This window comes from Lepisma saccharinum, chromosome 8 (assembly GCF_977018435.1).
Source record: "Lepisma saccharinum chromosome 8, izLepSacc3.1, whole genome shotgun sequence".
Classification (NCBI taxonomy): Eukaryota; Metazoa; Arthropoda; class Insecta; order Zygentoma; family Lepismatidae; genus Lepisma; species Lepisma saccharinum.
In genome coordinates, this window is record NC_139236.1 from 48217049 (window position 1) to 48237342 (window position 20294).

General features: G+C 35.4%; 1 protein-coding gene across 1 annotated transcript in view; it reads left to right on the forward strand.

Moving 5' to 3' along the window:
* LOC145991771 (uncharacterized) overlaps positions 1 to 20294 on the forward strand; it is a 38368-nt gene that overhangs the window by 6273 nt on the left and 11801 nt on the right. The window contains exon 2 of the mRNA XM_083127822.1: positions 9833 to 9970. Coding sequence (XP_082983948.1) covers positions 9833 to 9970 — 138 coding nt within the window. The remainder of the gene's footprint in view (positions 1 to 9832; positions 9971 to 20294) is intronic.

Genomic DNA, 20294 nt, shown 5'->3' on the forward strand with positions numbered 1-20294 from the left:
CTCAAGTCCCTACCTACATATTCATCATGTATGTGTTTCAGGTTGGTATGGTCTTGATGAAACACACATATAAAATTGCTGTTGTCTCTTATCAGCTGTTTTGGTATTTTAGAAAAAGTTTGTGCCAGGAAGAAGCAATCTATATTTTTGTGTCGGCCCTGTGTAAAAAAATGTCTAACCTTGTTTTGGTTTTCCAATATAATATCATCAAATACAACAACAGAGTTATCGAGACATTCACGAAGTGGTTTAACATCTGATTCAAAAGTGGCTATATCCAGACCATCATATATCTTCATCAGTTGCTGATATTTTAATTGTTCTAAGCTCTTAGAGAAGACATACAAGTGCCTGTTTTTCCAGTCTAACCAGTTGGGTGCCAATAAAAAATTATTAATCATTAGTGTAGTTTTACCACAAGCCGATGGCCCAACAATAAGACATCTAATATTATCAGGCAACAGTTTGCCATTTCTCTTATTCTGCTGTTCAGGATCTGGTAGTCTTTTTATAACATCCCAGGTGTTCATAGTATTATTTTGTCTGCCTCGATCCAGCTGTGTTCTGGGAGACCTAGCCATTTGACCAGTATTTTGTTGCCTTTTTTGCGAATAACTTTTTCTATAAGATATGTGTCCGGCTGTTTAGTTTTGTTGAGTTCTTCTTCATAAAACCTGCCTTTGAGAATTTCACTTCGGTGATCTTTTATTATATATGTATTATTAGCCCCAGGTTTAACTTGAACCACTGTAAATAATTCAGTACTCCAATTTCTGGTAAAACCTCTTTTGAATAAGTGCTTATATTTGCTAATTCTTACTTGACCACCAATTTTGTATTTAGGTTTTTTTCTTGTTGGTTGGTATCTAGGATAATAAACAGTACTGATCAATTTTTGCTCATCAGATGAAGTTACCTCAGAGGGTTTCATGTTGATTGTAGTGTGAACTGAATTATTATATCTATCTAAAAGTTCTGGTAGGATAGTAAGCCATTTATAATTACCTTGAAGGGTAAATTGTTTATACATATGATTTTTTAGAGTTCTGTTGAATCTTTCTACAATAGAGGCATTGAGATCACTGTAACTCGAGTAATGTTTTATTGAATGGTTTTTAATAAATTGTTGGAACACCAAATTATAGAATTCTTTGCCATTATCTGTTTGTAGATAGCGTGGTGATCTTCCACTCTGATTAATAATTGTCCTAAAAGCTTCTGTAACACATTTTCCAGTCTTAGATTTGAGCGACATAGCCCAAGCAAATTTTGAAAATGTATCTATGACAGTAAGTATATACTTGTATCCTTTGTTGATCTTGTCTAAGTTTTTCAACTGTCCCCCATGAGGTGCCATTTCCACCAAGTCACACTGCCACAAATCATCTATGCCTTTTGTAACCACTGGCAGTCGCTTATAGTTATGTCTGGCTGGTTTGTGAAATTCATCAACAATAATTTGTCTAGACATAGTATGTAAACAAGAATATTGCAACTATAGGGTGTTCAGCAGCTGATACTACAGGATTTTCTAAATATAATTTGTCTCCTATTTGTATATTAAATTCGAGAGAACCATCATCTTCAGCATAAGATGTTTCTAATGTATTGGGATCTTGATTGGTCTAAGTGTGCCCCCAACAAAAAACTGGTAATAAAATTGTGCAGGGGACAGCTTATACAGTTTACCACCTGGTGTAAATGGTGAATCATATTCTTTGTTGGGGATACTGTACAATTCAAGAATTATTGCATGCTTAGGATTCTCGATTAGGCCAGTTATTTCTTTTTCTGCTGTAAGCAATCTACTTGTTACAGATTCAAGATGCTCATTGATAGTCCTAACAACATCATCGTGGCCTGGCTTGATTTTTATGTCCACAGCAAGTTTTTTGTATTGTTGGACAATCTCTTGAAGCTGGGTGGCAAAAACAGACAGAGCATTTGCTTGGTTGGATTCCATAGTCCCTAGTTGTTGCTTGATGTTAGCTACAATTTGCTGTAAATTTTCAACAACTGCCAATTTTGAATTTTGGGCAGTAAGTTCATGGACTTGTCTTCTGATATCCTCAAACAAAGCATCCAGTTCATTAATATGTTGATTAGTTGGTAGAGTGGCCACTGTCTGATTAAGGTGTTTGATCTCTGTCTGGATATTCTTGATATCTTCTGATTTCAGTATGCTATTTACTGCTCTTTTAATATTTTTAAGTTCCTGTAATGTAGACAGATTTGCTACAGTATTCTGCAAAGATTCAAGTGCTAATTTCACATCATTTAATTCACTAGCGTCAGCCACACTACGCATAGCATCTTGGAGCAGGGTTATGTCTGCCTGAGTAGGTGTCGATTGTTGTAAAATTTCAAGTTTTGTTTGGATATCATCGATCAAGTGATGAAAATGAGATAGCTCAGATTCGGTGTTGAGGTTTTCAAGTTTGGTTATCTGTTGCTGACACTGACAAGGGTGTCTACAATACCAGGTAGGCGAGATTCTAGAGTTTCTTGTACATTTGTCAGATCACTTTGTACTGCTGCTATGGTACCCTCAAGGTGAGTTATGGTACTCTGATTTATTTCAAAATCTTCATATGTTTCAAGTTGCAGTTTGATGTTGGCAACACTACGAGTTATAGCACTCAGAGCATCAGAAGATGGTAAGTTGTTCATAAAATTTTCAAGTGTCTGAATTTTTTCTTTAACCTCGGCTATGGCATTGTTCAAGGGGTCGAGATTAGGTATTTGTAGTGATTGAATTTCTTCTTTTAGAGTGGAAATTACTAGATCAAAATCTTCTTGTGACTTTATTATTTTGACAATTGTTTGGAGTTGTGCTTGGACACTATTAATCTGCTCTTCTAGTTGTTGTTTCAATTGTTCAGAGTTGGTATTCTGAGATTTTAATTTGGTTTGAAGAGCTGCTACAGCTTCCTCTAAATTTTGAAAAATATCCAATGTTGCCAAATCAGTATATTTTTGAAGCAATAATTTAAGTTCTGAATCAATTTTAAGAAGAGGGTCCATGCATTGTGATTGTAAATTTGTAATTTCTAGTTGAAGACTGGCATTAAGTGTGGTTTGTAAAACAATATATAAATCACTTCTTAATTTTTTAAGTCTGACGTCAAGCATCAGAGTCTCATCACTGTGATCTTCATGTCTTCTATGGCCAAATATGTCATTAGGCATTTTTATTTTTTTTTATTTAGAGGTTATTTATTATAAAATATCTAATTCTTAATTCTATAAAAAAGGTATAAGTTTGTCATATTATCCCGGGACCTCAATATATAAGCAGTCACCGGCAGAGACGGTATATACAGTACCAGAAATCATGTTTGAGTGCTTAATTCTATAAATATTTCTCCCTACTGAAATTTTGACATCACCCTCGGGAGTTGTAATAAATTGTAATTGACCACCTATAGGTAATTGGTAATGATTTAAATTATTGTTAAATATGTATAATGTTTTACCTGTTTTATTATCAACATCTGTAAGTATGCTATTGAGATGAATAATTAGCAAACCACTTAGTTTAGATATTATATAAGGAGAGGGTGCTGGTGTCTGCAGGTCCATAATAGCTTTTTTTTAACCCAAATAAATTCATCGGCATGTTTATTTATTTCAAATCATGCTCTGTAATTGGGCATTGATTACCACTTCTCAAGTCACAATGACCCCATGGTAGAGTATGTACACCACATGATAAAATACATCTCTTATCGTCATGTGGGTCTAGAGCTACTTTTCTTACAATATTGCTAGTTAACAAGTGATCTTTATTCTGAATTCTATTTTCTGATGTTTTGATTAACCTCTGTGACTTGAGACAATTTTTGTAATCTTCAAATTCAAGCTCTTTGTCTACAGTGTCTCTACCAATGCCCTTAGCTTTTTTGGCAACAGCACCACTACATGTTTTAAAACTATACATTTTAGCTCTTAACCCAGCAAATGCCACAATAACATCGCCAAGTGTCTCATCTTTTAACTTGCCAGGCACCTTTTTGTTGTGGGGTTGAATTTTTGAATGTTCACTGGTATCAAAATATTTAATTAATTCAGGATGTGATATATCTTTATGAACATCTTCTGTTTGAATATCAAGAATAAAACTATGTGTGTCCATAAACATTAATTTTATACTATTACCATAAAAATGTTTCAACACATCATAATATAATTTTAACATATGTAATTTTGCCAATTCTAATATCACCGCCCCTACATAAATAGGTTTATCAAACTTAATTTTTGTTTTTTTCATATTAAAAGTGCCATATTGTCATCATAAATTCTTCTATAATTAAAATTCGGCTTTGCCACTAATTTTTTGCTCCGGCTGGGGTCGGTAACTAATTTAACATCACTATGCTTTCTAACATTTTCTATAGTTTTGCCACATACTGAATTAACCATTAATTTAAACAAAGTTTTTATCAAATTGGCTTACTGCAGATGTTCGAAGCTCGGTGTTCGTATCAATATATGATTTCAAACATCTTGAGTACCTAAACCTTAAAACTTTGCCAACCTTGGTCACTTTAACACCATGACGCATCAAAAACTGCAGGTTTTTGTAATATATTACATAATCAGGTTTTGATTCCAAAGTCATCATTAACTTTTTTTGTTTAGAATTAGGTGAACACTCAACCTCAGAAATTGGGGGCAGATCAGAAAATTTGTTGTGTAAATCTTCAGGAATTATCAGATCAACTTCTAAGAACAGGCCATAGTTACTGTCATCAAAATCCTGAAGATTTTCAATACTAAAATTTTCAACCCACTCAAGCCCTGCATATGGCAATTTATCCATCATAGCATACCCATATAAACTGTTAGCATCCACATAAAGTTTATAATTTGATGGCAATTCTGGATCATAATTAGAAATATATTTATTATTAGCTCTGGCATATCTCTGAGAGCATTGCACCATGCCTCCTCTTATACATTGCTCCATAAACAAGTACATATCTTGATCTTGGATTAAATTTAACTCCATTTTAGTGTTTAAAAACATTGCAGACCATGCTAGGCCTGGAGCACTATAAAAATAAATTGGATCTAGCTTATAATTTTCTATTGAAGGATAATCACCAAATATCTGACATTTTAAATTTGTCCACATCAACTGAGCATGGTAATAATCTTCATCAGTAATTTCGGATGCCCTGAGTTTACTATAAAATGCTTTTTGTGGTGGCAAAGCACACTCATCGAATTTAGAAAAATCAGTAACATAATCATATGTGTATACACCTTTTTGCCTAATTAATTTCAAGTCCTGATTTGGAAACGTGTCACAAGTAATTTTAAATTGATCATCAGATAATTGACTGGTCAGAGTAGCCAAGCTAGCTGACAAAATTCTGTATGAATCAAGAAATCTTAAGTGAATAGGAACACCATTAACTTTAATTATCTTGCTAATAGCTATATATTTCTCATCATTTTCTGCTAAAATATTTAAATTCTGCTTGTCAAACCCCTCGTACCTGAGCAGATGATGGAAATCATAATTAGATGCACCATGGCAAAATATCGGGACAAATTTTGGTCTCTGGATCTTAATATTACAGTTATTACAAAGTGCCATTAAGAATTTACCAATTGTATGGGAATGGTGTTTCACCTTGATATTTGTATCTGAAAATTCACAATCACATACCTGACATTTTTTTGTATTTTTGAAATTTTCAATTTGTTCTTCTGTTAAAACTATCATAGGTCTTGATTTTAATAAGATATTAGATGCTATATCATGGCACTCATTTTCTATTCTATGTGCAAATTCTTTGATAGCATTTGGTCCCATATATAATTGTAGTTCACTAGCTACACCATCCCGTATAACTATATAACAAAAACTAGAAGTTTCATGTAACTGGTATGATGTAATTGAAGATTCATCAGGATCAGGGTTGCAGAATGCAAGGGGTTTAAGATTTGATTCAAAATCACAAACTATATATGCTGGGTGTTCCAACAAAGCTTCAAATTTTTTAAATTTGGCATTTTCACTTGGATTAGGCATCACCATATGAACAGGTTTATGGTTCCCACAATATTTTAAATGTTCAACTAACTTGTTTTTAGCAATTTCTGCATTCTCTTTACGAACCCCATTTACCATTTTTTGACCATCAAATACAGTTAAACATCTTCGGCACAACTTGAATATTCTATTAGCTTTATTTATTTGTTTCCTTACTAAAGTTTCAAAATTATGTATTAAAGTGTAATTAATGGTATGTACCATCCCCTCAATTAAAATCAAATTAATCGGAACAGCAAAATCATCATCAACTGTACTAATTCTGAGAGGTTCTATCAAGCAATTGCTACGACCAGTAGAACAAATAAATACATTAATAGATAATGGTTTACCATTAATATCTCTTGTTTTTTTTTTCAAATTTATCAATATTCTGAACAAACATTGGATATTCTAAGCCCTCCATTGCATCATTAAAATCATTTTCATGTTGTTTATAATAAGTTATTCTTTCTGGATGATCTAAAACTGGATACAAAGCAGCTAAAATACACCACAAAAAGCATTTCTCATCATTATTTTTTATGTTAACCACGGCTTTTTTCTTTTTAATATTGGCAGGTAATGGCAGATATGTCGAACCTTGTAATGGGTTAAATTTAGAAATATTAATATATTACTTGTATGGACTTCCACATAAACTCCATCCTGATTCTTTTGCAGCAAATTCAGAGTGTTTAATAATTAATTGCTCTATCAAACTGCTTATTATTTTGTCTAAATTTGTATTTGAATATATAGCTACAGTTTCTGTTATGTGGGGGTGTGAAAATTTTGTTCCATTTAATTTTTTATATTGTGTAAATAATTTAAAAGATAATTTATAAGAACTATTTTGTTTATTTAGAATATCCTGCACATCAGAATTTATATTATTCAAAAAATTCATTATATCACATTTTGGATATGATATAAAACGGTAATCCTTTAATTGACTATTAAAACAACTATGAATAGGTGCATAGCGGAGCTGCTTTGCTGGTTTATAATTAATAGGTGTTTCAAGTTTTCTTTTTAGACCAGATGAAGATTTAGATGGTTGTGATAAAGTAGAAAACTGTGCAGAACAATTATTTTTATGTTTATATAAGAAATATTCCAGACTATATTTTTTATGACATTTTGGGCATATTTTTGTAGGAGTTCTATATTTGTCTGGATCACAATTCTTTTGGTGCCTAGCCCAATTAGAGCTAGAAATATTCGTATTGCATTGATCACAATAATTTTGATTTGGCATTTTTGTTATTAGTTATAAAATTTCTTGGGGTTTAAATTAAAACTTTATATTTAATATAAAATATGAATTGGATTCAGCAGTGTACTTTGTATAATTATTGTATATATTTAATATGTTAATATTATTAATTTTTATCCTAGGTTTATTATATCAGATTTCTTGGGTTTCAAATCAAAATTTTATACTTAATAAAACTATGACAAATTGTAATGATAATATAGCTTACATGCACGAAGGTGGAATAAGTATTGATCGACAGAAAAGCAGTGACCTACTGAAACACTAACCTGCCTCAATTGCGTGTACAGACATGCACGTCGTGATGTGGCAATGACCTGATAGCGTGTGCTATGTATCGCTTCTGTATACCACTGTTTTTCTGTGGATCAATAATTTGGCAGAGCTTGGTAGAGCTATGTTCTATCCCTCGGTTCCGCTGCTAATCTAGCAAACGTTGGAAATCGGCACTATGCTCTGATTTATATAGATTTATAGAGCTAATAGAAATCTTGCTTACTTAAACCAATCAGAAAACACCACGTATAAATTATTAGCCAATCAAAATCTCTGTTTTTTTAGCTATTATATTTTTAAAAAAATGCAAAATATCCCAGTTTCAATTCGATCCATTTATCTGAATCGAAGAAACCGACAATTCACATATCCCCATATCACTATATGCTTGCCCTATTAGCAACTCTTTTGCTGTTGTACTCAATTAGTTTTCACTAATTGGCGATTTTCTTGAAGAGGTCTAATTGAACAAGATACGACGGTATGAGAAATATGTGAATTAAATATATTTTAGCAATGTACGACGTCTTAAGAAAGGTATATTCGGCTCCAAAGTACTTTGTCTAACGCTTACTACCATTCCCTATTGCTGGCAGAGAGAGTTCAAAATGATGATGTATTGAAAAAAAAGTTGACTTTTTGACTTGGGTATTTGCCCGAGTCTGTTCACCAAGTTCAGACATTTGTACATAGATGGCTCTGTTGTTGTCGCTCATAGCTTAGGCCAACAACAGTGTCAAGAAAAAAGCCATATTTTTAACAAATTTATAAACAGCAATTCTGGCAAATTCAGGATTAGCCACATCAATTTGAGGGGGTCATCTTTTCTCAGAAGCTTTGTTTACAAAAATCGTAGGTTTTACACAGTAGCAATGAAATTTTATAGACATTTTGCCTTAGTTTTAAGTATTTCTATTCAGTCAAAACACCTCATCATTTATCGTCCCAGTTATATCATCAATTACACTACTAAAGATAAATATAAATTCTTAATTAAAGGTTTTTCTACTGTTACGGCGGCCGATCCTAAAGCTGGCAAGGAAAGTGGGGAGCGGAGAATCGACCAATGGAGCACGATAAGAAACGCAGCAGCCAGTAGAACGAGCATCACGTAGTACCTTTTTCCGCCGCGTGGTGTCTTTCAATGCCACTGCGGTTCTCTGGTTGGTCACGGTGTAATCCCCGCTCCCCTTGCCAGAACTAGGACCGGCCGCCGTAAGAGTGGAAATGACCTATAGTCACGTTGACTTCAATAATAGTGGGTTTACACTTAGGCCAGAGTCTTTAGCAACGTGCATTATTTAATAGGAGAGTCCATGAGTCGATCCTGTATTGTAGTTCCTTTGCAAGGCTTGGTTTTGCATTATTGCCTCCCAATCATATGTTCTTACTTCACTCTGAAACCAATGATGGAACGAAGATTAAGAAAGTTTAGGCTTGATTTTCATCACGCATTGCTCATGCGGGATTACAGATATGGTAGTAAAGATTAATAAATGTAGAAGTTTACATTTACGTGAAGAAAATAAAACATAGCATGCGTAGAGCCTATATAGATATTTGTTGATGTTTTAAATGTGTAATATTTTTTCCATTTTCATTCATCGTTCTTTGTCGTAATAGGAAGGTTTTTCCGCTTCAAGCTCCAAGCGTCTCCCCGCTAACCATTCCTCTTAGTGCGCCTTTTAACAGGCAGTTTCTTCTTAATTACTATCCGAGCCAATTTTTCCTTCTCGTCTTCATCACTTCCAGCATTGGACTTCCTTTCCCAACTCTTTTCAATACAGTTTTATTTCTTGTTGACTTTGTATTACATAATGACATGAAATGAAAAGGAATATGACACACACTTCACTTTTACCATGTGTCTGATTTACAGCTTAAGATAGAAAAAAATACCTTTACCGACTTTACTATATTAAATATTTATAGCAAATTCGGATTATGATGTAACTTCTGTTTCTATTATAACTCTTCTCTAGTCTTACGGCGAGCGGCCTTCAATCTGACAAGGGAATCAAGGGAATACGCCACAGACCAACCAGGCAACAGCGATGGTGCCGAGAGTTACGACGTCGAGGGAAGAGGTACTGCGCACACATCGTTCTACAGGCTGATGCTTCGCTGGATTGGTCGCTTCCCCGCTCCCCTTGACAGCATGTAGAGCGCTCGCTGTAATAGTAGACAACACCCATAGAAGTTGTGATAAGTTTATTTTCATTCTATTTCAGTTTATATAAAAACGACAAGTTTAAAAGTCACGTGGCTATTGTATACAAAGCCTTCAGAGAATCCTTCAAGGAATATATGGCTGTCGTTACAATATGTGGAGTTAGGTACATCAGGGAGGCGCCGAACCATTTCTTCCGGTAAATACGTATATCTATAGACAACAATAACGAACAAGAAAATTATAAATAAATATTTTGTGTGTACTTCTTGTGCAATAATTTTCGAGCAGTAATTTAATACGTTTGGCAACTATTTGCATCTGTAAGCTAGAATACAAGATTAGTACAAATTTTGTGTTTTTTATATCAATCATATTACTAAAATTATTAACTAACAAATCCCCTACACAAAGACAGAAAAATATAAGAGAACAGGTAAAAATTTGCAGTGTTAATATCCGTGATCCATTGGAAGTTAGGCTGGCAACTATGAGTGAGCCTGAAAGGTGTCATGGCGAAATGTAATCAGTAGAAGTTACTGGCATCTGGAACAAAGAACGTTGAAACAATGATGTAAGTGTCATTTATTGTCTTCTTAGTAAAATATTTTGATTATTTGCATACTGGGATTCATAAGAAATGAACTTTAGTAAATGACTGGCCACATGTTTTGAGTAAAGCACTTGTGATGTGTGTGTCATAATGGATTAAATGTTTCAAATTATTCTCCATAAATGAGAGCACCTGCTGGTAACGAAAAATAGATGTTGTGGGGTAAAAGTTCGCGCAAAGAACTGTGCATACTGGATCTGCATCTAAGTGCGAACTCTTACGCCGCTATACTTTACATTAATACTAGGAAACATTTATAAACACATCCACCTTTTGATGTTTTGCAGGATTTAAATGATGATGAAAATATAAATGAAACAGACGTAAATAAGAATTGGGAGCACATACGTAATGCAATAGAATCAGCAGCTAAAGAAAATATAGGATACCATAAACCGAGAAAAAGTAAGCCATGGTTTGATAATGAATGTCATAATCTAATAGAAATAAGAAATCAGGCTAGACGTAGGTGGTTAAATAACTCTGATGATACAAATCTAAGCAATTATAATAGAATAAAGCGAGAAGTTAACAGCACGTTTAGAAGTAAAAAAGAGATTACTTGAAAAGCAAAATTAACGAAATTGAAACAAACAGCAAAAATTAAAATATCAGAGATTTATATAAAGGTGTAAATGAGTTTAGAAAGGGGTGGCAACCTAAAGTAAACTTGATAAAAGATAAAGACGGTGATTTTCTAGCTGACCCAAGCGATATTCTAAATAGATGGAATAACTACTTTAATGACCTTTTAAATGTCTATGGAGGAGATAAATCAGAAGTAAATGAAGTACGCACAGCAGAACCTTTAGTTCCAGAACCTAACTTGACTGAAATTAAAGATGCTATTGGAAGGCTAAAGAATAATAAAGCACCTGTCATTGATTTAATACCAGCTGAGTTAATTAAATATGGTGGAAATTCATTAATATGTCAAATTCATAAATTAATTTGTTTAATATGGAATAAAGAAGAAATCCCTCAACAGTGGAAAGAATCCATAATTGTTCCTGTGCTTAGAAAAGGTGATAAAATGAACTGCAATAATTACCGTGGAATTTCTCTACTCTCAACAACATATAAAATATTATCTAACATTCTTTTAACAAGACTAACCCCATATGCTAATGAAATTATAGGTGATTATCAATGTGGATTTAAACGTAACAGATCAACTAGAGATCAAATTTTTCACATCAGACAGACACTTGAAAAAAAGTGGGAATATAATCAAAATGTCTATCAGCTATTCATTGATTTTAAAAAAAACATATGATTCGGTCAAAAGAGATAAATTATATAATATATTAGTAGAGCCGCGGTGGCTCAGTCGGTAACGCGTCTGACTACCATGCTCAAGGTCCCGGGTTCGATCCCCGGCCGGTTCAAATCCGGGAACTTTTCTAACGGTGAAAGCGGCCCCGACGCCCACCCAGCGTCGAATAACATGGGTACCTGGGGGAAACCCTGGGGGGTAAAGGCGGTCAGGAGCGTGATGCTGATCACATCACCCCCACTCACGACCGGATCAAGAAAGTGTGGGGCGTTACCCCCACACCCCCTATACGCCTTCATGGCGTGGTGCTATGCACAGGGGAACACTTTACCTTTTTTTACCTTTTATTAGTAGAGTTTGGAATACCTAAGAAGCTTGTTAGTATGATAAAAATATGCACCAGTGAAAGAGAAAGATTCGTGTGGGTATTAATATGTCTGACAAATTTACAATTCATGATGGGTTAAAACAAGGAGATTAATTATCTCCATTGCTCTTTAATTTTGCCTTAGAATATGCTGTTAGGAAGGTAAAATAAACTGATGAAGGACTAAAATTAAATTGTGTGACTCAGTTGTTAGCATATGCAGATCGTGACTGACCCAAAGATGTTCGTTTATTTCATTTATTATGTTTTGTTTAATTTCGTGCTTAATACGCGCGATGATATACCTATGTTATCAATTTCTGTTTTGTTATATTTTGGAAAACGTGGTTGCATTATATGATGTATAATTAATTATAATCACATTCTTCATAATGTAAAATTACGATGTATACATTTCTATATTATTTTTGATCATAGGAACGAAAAAGAAACAAAACACAGTAGATCAATAAGTGATAAAATATGTGGTCATTTTAAATAGTGACGTCCGAGTTTCATTGAAGTTATCAAAATCTTAATTGCTATGTGGTAAAGTGAATACTAGGATGCTTCGTTGAAGTTCAAGTAAATGGCTTGCTTCAATAATTTGGCGCCTACAGCCAGGATTGAAAAAGAAAGGACAATCTTCTGATGCGTGGTGAGAATTTTGCGCAATGGTGGTTATAGACTTTTAAATTTTATTTTGTCTTGGATTTGCAATTTGTTGAACATGTTGCGAAGACAAAATTGGCGACCCTAAATATTTTATTTCTTAAGTTTATCATTATTCTTTGAAATCATGGCAGATAAATGTAAAGAAACGAAGCCTAGACATTCACGTAGGCTAAAATCTAATGTTGCATATGAAGGAACCTACTTAAATAGTTGCAATTCTCACCATGGTGTCATTTGTGATCTATAATAACGTAAGATTGAAGGAGTGACGTGTTGTGATAAGCGCGATAATGACCTGAGGTATGTGCAATGTTTTGATTGCCGTTCGTGGTATCATGTTTCATGTTTGAAGCTTTCCGTCACACATTGGACAATTTATTCTACCACTAAGGAAAGATACTGTTGTAACAAATGTGATCCCAGTTACGATCCTTATCAATTGCCGGCTTATTTGGAAAGCATAAATCCTAATTTAAATGACATACTAAACAGCATTAGAAGCATACAATTAGCTGTTGTAAGTTCTAACCAAGAACTTAAGCAGTCTAATCAAGAACTTAGGACTCAGTTTGAACAGTCTAACCAAGAACTTAGATCAGAATTAAACCTGTCTAATGAGAATATTCAGGTTAAACTCGACGTTATATCTTTAAGACAAGCTGAATTATCTAGTGCACATACACAGTTATCTTCACAGCTTGATGTTAAATTTGAAGCGATCGGCTCAATATTTTAATGTCCGAATTTAAGGACAAAATAGATGCGGTAAGTACGGCGTGTTTGCAATCAACTACACGTCTTGAATCTGTATTAGATAATAAATGTAGTAATGTTGATGACAAACTATCTAAATTTGAAAATGTACAAGGATTATTGAAAGAACACGTTGTTGATTGTGACGAACGTCTAAAGAATGTTAATAACAAGTTTAATGATTATGATCAAAGTTTAGATAATATCAAATCAAATTATAATACTTACATTGTTGATCTATGTCTAGAGTCACTATTTTAGAAAGTAAAAGCAACGTTAATGATGATGTACATAAGCATATTTCCGATTGTACAGAAAAGTTGCAACAGTTTAATTCCCGAATTGAATGTATGGAAGAAGGTAGCAAAAACCTTCAATCTGATGGGAAATATTTAACAGCAGAAGTTAATTCTAATGCTCGTAATTCTGTTATTACAAATAGTAAAAGTAGGACAAAATCAATTGTTATGGATAATACAGGATCTAATACATCTCAGAATGGAAGAACCCAGTGTGATATTGGACTCAGTACTTCGTCTAGTGATGAATCAGATGATTCTTCTAAGAAAGTTTCCGGTAACAAGAATGTTACTAACACTCGTGCTCGTAAACATGTCCGTTGGAAGCACAACAATAATAAATCTGTAAGATCTAGCTCTGACGAAACTTCCGTAAAGAAATTCCGATGTGACGACGCAGAAGGTCTATTCCCAAAACGAGAGTTAGGTGCTGAGAAATATAACTACACTGATGCTGGCTATCAACTGTATGGTACAAATGCACATCCTACTTCTAGTTCTGTGTTTACTAAGAATAATGACAATGTTAGTAATGTACTTAATAATCCACACTGTCATCTGGATCAAAGCGCTAAGTCTCCTTGAATGTGGTGTGATTTTAACTCACAAATATCAGAACCTAACCCACAAAATGATTGTGTTAGTAATTTTTATCGTGATGCAAGTGTACAATGTTCAGTTTCGAACAATCACGATGATCATCAGTCGTCTGTAAATGGTTCTAGATTGCACACAGGGTTAAACGGAGCAAATCATATTTGTTATAGTCAACCGTATAGTTCGAGAGAAAAAGTGATCATCCTGTAACTAGAAATACATGCATTGGAGAAGGAAATGCAAGAAGTGGACGTTTAAAATTAAGTGAACTATCTCAATTGCCTCAGTTCTCGGGAAAGATAGAGCAACAATCAACGAGATAATACATTGATCAGCTGGATAACATATTAAATGTTGTAGGAGTGCCAACAGAAATGAAACTGCAAAGTATTCAACAATGCTTCATTGGAAGAGCTGTTTATTGGTTTCGGACTCATAAGTATTACTTTAATTCTTATGAGCAGTTTGTACAAGAATTCATTAATCAGTTTGCTTCTTCGGAAGTTATCCAATCACCACTCTCCGTATTGAGGAATCGCAAATACGATCCCAGTGTACGTACATGACAGTTTAGAGACTTTTGCTTTAAAAACTCACTCTAGTTATTGCAATTTGGTTGAAAATCCTCAAGATATAGATGTTGTGCAGTTAATACTTAGCCAATTACCTGATAATATTGCCAATCACATTACTTGTCACGAAATTCGTTCAGTAGATCAACTAACTAGCATGTTAAGAAGAATAGATGTAATAAAATTTAGTAGAAAGGGGCTTGTTGTTCTTCCTAATGAAGACAACGAACGTGAAAATATTCCAAAGGTTTTTAAGAATTCGGAACAAAATAGAGGCAAGTTAAATGTGCGGCAAGTTAATGTTCGACGTTCGAAGACCACTAGCGTTTGTACTCAGACTCCAACTAGTAGTGAGGTAGATGCCAATGCTGTTATCAATCAAGGTTACGAAAATCGGCAGGGGAAACAATCTTCGAGGCCGATATTTCAACAATTTTAGGCGAACCTCTAATAATTATGGATATCATGGACATTTTATTGCTCGAAACAATTATTATGGTTTAAGATCTAGAAACGGAGGACAATTCCGAAATAATTACAAGGAAAATAATTATCGTTCACCTACAGGACAATTTAATGATGAAAATTTGCTCAATCAATCGCGATTCTATTACAGGAATGAAAATCGCAGTGCTGATAATAATACAATGCCCTATCAGTGTTTTCCTGCAAATTCAAATTTATTAAATTCTCAACCTGAATCAGCGGGTTTGGTATCACAAACTAATTCTGATTCTACAAGAATGGCAAATCGTGAACAAAATTCTTCGCGAATAGATCAAGTACAAGGATCGATACAGCAACAAATTCCTAACTCTGCATCTTTAAATTAGTTGCGCAGAAGGAAGTGCTTCAGTCCCTCTGCTGTCCTGTTAAGAGGCAACGTTCAATTGGTGATAGCGTTAGTGAAGAAGGTCATAATAATGTAAATAATGCGAGTTCATCTTTCAAAACGTTTGAAATAAACTTTCTGTTAGAATGGTTCGACGATGAACCCGACTGGACTTTCAATGAGGGTGGTGTTCCTATTCCTGTAACGGAAGTTCCAATCATACATGGACTCATATGTAAATTACTTATTACTTGTATAATAGACTCTGGAAGTCAAGCAAATGTTTTAAATTACGAAGTTTGGTGCAAAATAACATCATTGATTGGTAATCTGAGATTAGACAAGGTTGAAGATATTAGATGGTCTGGATTTGTTGGAAGTAAAAGGTGCAAGATTGCTGGTTGCAAAACGATAAACCTTCAAATTGATGATGAATATTTTCCTATAGAATTATTTATTCTAAAGGAACTTAACGCTGATGTTATTTTGGGAGTTCCATTTTTACGAAAGTGTAAGGCTATAGTAGATCTCAGGACACAGCACATAAGTTTAGTATGCTCTTCAGGTAAGGAAATTTGTGCGACATTAAACAATGAAGATTCTAATTTGTTACACTCTAAATGTGACGAACAATGTACCTCGATGATTAAGAATGAACCTCAATCCAAAGAAAATAAATTGAAATCTTGTGGATTGTTAAATTATGTGCCTGTATCAGATATCGAATCTAAATACATGCCTTCTAAGAGTGATTTTACAAGAAAGTTTTTGAAATAAACGACATAATTGAAGTTCAAAAACAAGATTTACTTTCATTTTATGGATGTACTATAACCAATTTTCCGATAGACCAAGACATGCAAATGTAGAGGCATATAAAATACAATTGGATACTGAAATTCCTGTATCTACTGGACCATATCCTATACCGACTGCTAGAAGAAAACCTTTGGAAGAAGAACTCTCTAAATGGGAAAGTTGGGGCATAATTTACCAGGAATCTTCGCCATATTTAAATCCTTTGCACATAGTCCCGAAACAAGGGGGTCTGTGGAGGCCAGTTGTAACTTTTAGGAATTTAAATAAGCATGTTATTAGTCCGCAAGTTAGAGTGGAACCAATCAATGATATGTTGCAACGCTTTTTAGGAGCGCAGTATTTTTCTTCTATTGACTTATCTTGTGGATATTTTCAGATCCCGTTAAGTCCAGATTCATATATTTATACTACTTTCTCATATCGTGGACAGTATCTTTTTCGATATCTTCCTTTTGGTATAAAGTCTGCAGTTTCTATTTCCAAGACAGAATGAATAAGATATTCACAAAGGAATTTAATGATTATGTTGTTTGCTACTTGGATGACCTCTTGATCTTCAGTAAAACTTGGCAGGAACATTTACGGCATATAGAAGCTGTTATTCAGAAACTCAAGGAGGCTAATATGTCAATGAAGTTTTCGAACTGCAAATTTTCATGTAAGGAAATTTCCTTTCTTGGCCATATAGTTTCTGGAAGCCAAATTAAAGTTTATTCAAGCAAGAATTCTGCAATAATAAATTTTCCGACACCTATTAACAAAATAGCTCTTCGTAAATTCCTTGGCTTGGTCGACTGGAGACGAAAATTTATAAATAAATTTGCAGAAAAAGCCCTGCCACTTTATGAACCAATGAAATCTGATGTTCCTCTCGCCCCCCCCCCCCCGTTGTTGTCTTATTGGTCTGCGAGGTATTTACTGCTCCCCACTTCCCTTGTCAGCATGTAGCGCGCACGCCGTTAGACTAGACGAGAGCTATAGTATCGCTAGATTAAGTTGCGGGGAAGCCTATAGTCCGCATGTTTTCCGAAGTTTTAGAAGTCTTGGTGCTACTATACCCGTATTCACACTACGCCGCCGACATTTTTGAGACGTCAGCAAGCAGTCAACATTAGAACAGCCGACAATACATGAGCCGCTACAAGAAATACGGAGGGAGAGCCATCAAGGCTGAAGCTCCATTGATAGAACTCTTCAGGATGAAATGCGATGCGATGCGATGGAAAATGAAAGTCAATTTGCAAATGAATTAAATGTGTAGGCTGTGACAAAAAAAAATCTGCTGGAGCTCGGATGTCGCCCCCGGAAGCAACTTCTTGTTGCGCTGTTGGGCATTCTCGAAGCAAGATTTTGTTTTTCCCTTTTCCTCTTGCTTCAGATTCCACCACTTCCTTTCCGATACGTTATTTATATTTCCAAAGTTTTTGGAATCATTGGTTTGCTTCCGTTGGTTTACTGAATGCATTGTTACGCTTTACAACACATGATATATGGTTGGTAGTATGCGATTTCTCGCAAAATATGTCTTTCACGAAGGAAGTAACGTCACACTTAGATCAAATGTTATGTTGGGTTGCACACATGGAAGGAGAAAAATGACCTCATTTGAATGTTCGTAGCGCCAAAACGACGCACCAACTACAAAAATGATACGAAGGCCTTTTACTAAAAGCTTCTGTGGCTCGTGTATATACGAGGACAAATGGAAAGTCTTTGACCTTTTTTTTCAGCTGAAATATTAGTATGATTGATAAACCGAGATATACATTCAATGCATTAGGTTCTTCTTGGAACGGCCCAGCGCTAACTCTCGGCTGCTCTGCGTCACGGCGTTGCTGTCAGTTTGCAAAAATGGCTGTAGTACTCAACACATCCACGTCGTATGAGCAGATGAGTGTTATTCGTTTTCTATGGAGCAAGGGACGAACGCCCATCGATAACAATAGAAAAATTAATCGGGCATATGGAAACAAGTGTCTCGCTTTAACAAGTGTGCGGTGGTGGTGATGAGGGTTCGAAAATGGTCGAAAAAACCTAAACGACAATGAGCGATTGTATTTTTCCATGCTCCTCGCTCACAACGGAAAACATTTCCCGCTTGGATGCAATGGTGAAAGCGGATCGGTGTGTGTATTTGATCAACATTTCCAAGGAGCTTGGCATTTCTTATGGTAAAGTTTACGATATCGTTCACGGATCCTTGGGGTATCGCATCTTTCATATCGGTGGTGCCAAAGCTTTTGGATGACCTGACGAAGGATAAGAGAACGATGGCTTTACTGAAATAACAGGATCATCTACAGACTTCAGTCATTCGAATGGAAATTCTGGAGCATTCACCTTATAGTCCAGACCCCGCCCCCGGTGATTTCCATGTGTTCGGCCTACTGGCAGTACAGAGGTTCATTTGCGACGACGATGCGAAGACTGCTGTCCGGTGGTGGTTCCACGATCAACTGGCCGAATTCTACAAAAAAGCGGCTTCTCCAAACTAGTAGTGCGGTGGAACAAATTTTTGAACCACTGTGGTGACTATGTGGGAAAACAGTGCAAGGTACAGAAAAAGGGCAGGTAGAGAAGGTGGAAGGAGGGGCCAAAGAAAGAAAGAAGGAGAGAAAGAAGAGAGTGTCCCACTCGTAAGGGGCCCCGGAAAATGTGTTATAAAAATCTTAATAAAAGAGGATATGAAACCAAATTTGTACATGACATACCCTTATGGTTGAGAAATGAAGGTACATTACAAGAAGTGCTGGAAGTGGCATTTCCCACCTGTATACACAGTTCAACACGGCGCTGCTTGTTAGTGAATGTTGCTGCCAGAGTATTCGGCGTGACTGCCTGGATTTCACAGCAGATGTTCCCACGTAACTCGTCGATGGTGCGTGGTTTGTTCTTGTGCACACTGCCTTTGAGGTGACTCCACAGACAAAAAGTCAGGGGTCAAGTCCGGTGACCTTGGGAGCCATAATCCTTTCAAAATCAATCGGTCAGAGAAACATAATTCCACCGCAGCCATGCTGGCGTCAGACATGAATAGTAGTTATGGTACCGCGTTGACTCCGATAAATCAATTGATTGGAAAAGATCGATCAAAGATCAATTGATGATGTAGTTGTGTGGGCAAGCAAGGGTATCGTTTTGAACGATGACGTCATAAAATGGGTGTGTCTTAAGTTGTGAGGCTGATTTTGATTGGTGTGACGTCATAAAATGTGCGGGGTTTATTTTGTAAGGAGGATTCTGATTGGTTGTTGGGGAGAAGGAAAAGTATTCGGGTTTTTCCCGGTGACGGTTGGTTTTCTCGGAATTTCCGGCGTCTGAAAACAGATGGCATTGATGATTCTGAAATTCTGGGAATTTGGGTACGTGGTTTTGTTGTTTGAAGACAGATGGCGTTGATGATTCTGAAATTCTGGGAATTTGGGTACGTGTTTTTGTTGTTTGAAGAGAGATGGCGTTGACGAATTAATCCTGGGGAAGGAGGTGTTTTTCCCGCGGGCCATTGATGAGTTTGAAATTCCAGGAATTGGGTGTGGTCTGAAAAATACATGTCCTAACATGTTTTATGTTTAACCTTCCAGTGTTACTGTTTGAAGTATGTTTAACGGAAATAGTGACGTAGAAAAAAGAAGGTATAAATAAAAGGGTTAAAATATAATAGTGTGCGGTACAAGGCTGTCTGATAATGGCGTGAATTTCTACGAGGTTAGCTACGAGGAG